The 3,719-nt window shown below is 61.7% G+C and overlaps 1 protein-coding gene across 1 annotated transcript; it reads left to right on the plus strand.

The window, feature by feature from the left end:
* Positions 1-40: 40 nt before the first annotated feature.
* Positions 41-3,254, plus strand: LOC104915601 (antigen WC1.1-like; the record flags this gene model as incomplete). The annotated part of the gene is made up of 9 exons (XM_010726515.3): positions 41-377; positions 595-909; positions 1,032-1,088; positions 1,160-1,474; positions 1,645-1,680; positions 1,916-2,059; positions 2,225-2,320; positions 2,517-2,669; positions 2,881-3,254. Coding segments are annotated over 9 exons (1,569 nt in total), but the record flags the coding sequence as incomplete, so codon positions are not given.
* Between the last annotated feature and the right edge of the window lie 465 nt (positions 3,255-3,719).

A 3,719-nucleotide genomic window follows, 5' to 3' on the forward strand; every position in this document is an offset into this window, starting at 1 on the left:
CTCTGGATGCGGGGTGGGGCGGGCAGCCGGCCTCTGACGGCCGGGGCTTCCCCCCGCTGCAGGGAGCCGCCGGGTCCGGCTGGTGGACGGGGCTGGGCGATGTGCAGGGAGAGTGGAGATCTACTACCGGGGGCAGTGGGGCACGGTCTGCGACGATGCCTGGGACATGGCCGACGCCGACGTGGTTTGCCGCCAGCTGAGCTGCGGATGGGCCGTGGAGGCGGCCGGCTCGGCTCGCTTTGGGGAGGGCTCTGGGCACATCTGGCTGGATGGCGTGAACTGCTCTGGGGCCGAATCTGCTCTCTGGAACTGCTCTGCTGAGGCCTGGGGACAGCACGACTGCGGGCACAAGGAGGATGCGGGAGTTGTCTGCTCAGGTCTGTGCTGGGAGCCCAGGACAGGGGAGGCCGGGGGGGCCGAGGCCACCAAAGGCCGCTTCCCGAGCTCGTCCTGGGGACAGCCCATCCACCGGTGCGGCTGGGGGCAGTGGGGAGCACGGCCACCCCAATACTGAGCGGGGAGCGCAGGGGGCTTCCTCTCTCCAGCCCCCAGCCAGCTGGGGACCCCCCAACCTGGGGCCTTTCCTCCTGCCAGAATTCGTGGCCCTGAGGCTGGAGGACGGCGATGGCTGCTCCGGGCGCCTGCAAGTTTTCTACAATGGGACGTGGGGGAGCGTTTGCTCCAACTCGATGACTCCCTCCATGGTGCCACTGGTGTGCAAGGAGCTGGGCTGCGGGGACGGAGGGACCCTGGAAACCAGCACCTACTACCGCAGGGTGAATGGCAGCGCGTGGCTGGATCACGTGCAGTGTGGGGAGAGCAACAGCTCCTTCTGGCAGTGTCCCTCTGATCCCTGGCAACTGCAGTCGTACGATGATGTGCGAGACGAGGCCCACATCACCTGCAATGGTAAGTGAGCCACCGGGCACAAGATCCCGCTTCCCTCACCACGACCAAGGTGACCTCCCGGCGAGGCGCAAGCAGAGGCCCGCCCTGCACAGCTTCCTTCACTGCTGCCTTTCCTTCTGCAGGGAGAAAGCCGGAAAGGACGCCGGTAGCTGCGTGCCCCAATTCCACGAGCTGCACAGGTGGGAGCTCCTTGTCCGTGTGACTTCTCGCCCAGTCGTGCCGGTGCCGTGGGAGGTCACTGCCTCTGCAGACAGGGAGAAGATCCGTGCTGTGGGAGGCAAGGACGGCTGCTCGGGCAGAGTGGAGGTCTGGCACCGTGGCTCCTGGGGAACCGTGTGCGACGACTCGTGGGACGTGCAGGATGCCGAGGTGGCATGCAGGCAGCTGGGCTGTGGCCCTGCGCTGTCTGCCCTGGCCGAGGCTGCGTTTGGGGAGGGGACAGGACCCATCTGGCTGGAGCAGGTGGAGTGCAGGGGCACGGAGCCATCTCTGCAGGATTGCTGGGCCCGGACTGCGGATGGCGGTGCCTGCCGCCATAAGGAAGATGCAGCTGTGAACTGCTCGGGTGAGTAGCTGGGCTTACTCAGGCTCTGCTCACAGCCCAGAGCTAAGCAGAGCTCCGGGCTGCGTTCCGGCCTTGAGGAAGGGGCAATCTGGGCGGGATGCGTTGGGTAGATCAGCCAGTGGTCTGCCTGGTACCACAAAGCCACCTCTCAGCTCAGCTCTTCTCTGCAGCTGCACCCAGGATGACAGCATCCCCCCCACAAAGAGGTAACATCTCCTCCCACTGGGGCTGCGTCTCCCCACGACCCAGAGCTGGGGCTTCTGACTGGGATACAAAATGCCCAGGAAGAGGCACCAGGCTGGTGGATATATGGGGAGGGCCATAATGTACCCGAGGGGCTGGGAGGTTCCCCATCATCCACCCCCTGCCCCTCTACCCCTTACTGCCCCAACTCTCACGCACGTGCCCGGTGCTGCTCCTGCCACATTCCTGCCCCTGCAGACCCTGGGCAGATCCTGGGCTATGCGGCCGTCAGCAGGAGAGTCTCGGTGCCTGTCATCATCTGCATCATCCTGGGGCTCCTTGTTTGCCTCCTCCTGGCCCTCCTGGCAAGGCAGATGCAAAGTGCCAGAGCTCGGCACAGAGGTAGGTCCTGACTCAGCGCCGCGTGGGATGTGCCGTGTCACTCCGCTGACATCCAGCAACAAGCAGTAGAGAGAGCCCAGTGGTGGGGGAGCTCATGGCCGAGTGAGGGGAGAAGTGGCAGACGGAGGCTGGGGAAGCACAGCAGGGTCTCGTCTCTGTCCCCAGACTCCAGGAGATCCGGGGAGCCCTTCTCCGAAGCCGTGTACGAGGAGATTGAGTACAGCCCAGTGAGGGAGAAGAAAATGAGATACAGTTTCTCAGGTGGGTGCAGGTCCCTGCAGGAACACATTGGACAACCCTTTTTTCCAGCCCCAGCCCACAGCTCACACCACAGCACGTGCTGCGCCTCTTTCCAGGCTCTATTTGGAGTGCTCCCTGACCAAACTGCAGCCCTACCTGGGGAAACGTGAGGAGGAGGATCTTATCACTGTTATCCCTGCTCTCCTCTCTTTTACAGACATCCCTGTTCTGCCCGCTGACTCCCCAGTGGAGGGCTATGATGATGCCGGGGAGGCTTCTGACCCTGGGGAGCATCCTGTGCCAGGGCAGGGAGACTGGCAAGTGCCTGGGGCACAGGAGGAGGGAGAGGGACCCAGGGATGCTGCCGGAGGTGAGAGGGAAATGCAGTGCTGCAGCTTGCTGGCTGCCATCCCTGGTGCAGTAATGAGAGCCACAGCTGACGGGTTGGGGAACTTTCCTCGGGAGCTTTCACGGCGAGAAAGGGACTGGGAGAACGGGCTGAATGTCCCACGGAGGAGAAAAGTGATGGAGCACCCAGGAGGAGCAGCCACGGGGCAAACAGTTGTCTTTGCTGCTGGCAGGAGAGAGTCTGCACTCCTGGAGAAGTGTCGGAGCCCCCGAAGTTGATGGAGACACCTCACCTCTGTCCCTTGGGAGCACGGGCTACGATGATGCTGATGAGATGTCTCTGTCGTAACCCCATTGGACACAAGGCTGTGACACCAGAGCACTGGGATGCCTGAGCTCTGGGCAGCAGACTTTGTCCCTGCCATGAAGTTGGCTTTTGTAGACACAAAGGAGAGGTCAGTGCCGCTGGGAGAGCCGTGAGTGCCGGGAGCTCTTTTCACAGGGACGTCAGACAGCCATGCAACTCCTCCAAGCTTTATTCCTCTGCTTTTATGCTGTGCATCGGTATCGGTTCCTATTAAAACCCTGTGAGAGCTTTGAGCCAGAGCTTTTGCTTCCCTGCCCATATTTTTGGGACATCTCTCTGAGGCTGACTGGATAAGCAGAGCACAAAGGCACAGTGTGGGCTGGGGCACTTCTCGGGGACAGTGGGCTTGGGCTCAGGGCCATGGTGCCTGGGAAGTATTCCTGCTGAATCTACTCCAACCAGGGCAGCTAATGTGACCCTCTGCAAAGTGCCACGATGCTCCCCAGTGGGAGGGACTGACTCCTGCTGCCTTGGAGCCTGTGCACTCCCAGCTCTTCAAGAATGGGAAGATCTTTCCTTCTAGATTGTTGGAAGCAGAGGACAGAGGGACAGAAATCATCCCCACAAGATGTGGGCTGCAGCCCGAGGTCATGGTGAAGCCCCTGGCCAGCAGAGGGGCCCCACTCCACTTCTAAAAGACAGGAAGGTCTAAAAGACAGTATAGCTTTATGTGAGCTGGAGTACTCCATTTTCTGCTGATGAACC

Source organism: Meleagris gallopavo, unplaced genomic scaffold (assembly GCF_000146605.3).
Source record: "Meleagris gallopavo isolate NT-WF06-2002-E0010 breed Aviagen turkey brand Nicholas breeding stock unplaced genomic scaffold, Turkey_5.1 ChrUn_random_7180001829211, whole genome shotgun sequence".
Taxonomy (NCBI): domain Eukaryota; kingdom Metazoa; phylum Chordata; class Aves; order Galliformes; family Phasianidae; genus Meleagris; species Meleagris gallopavo.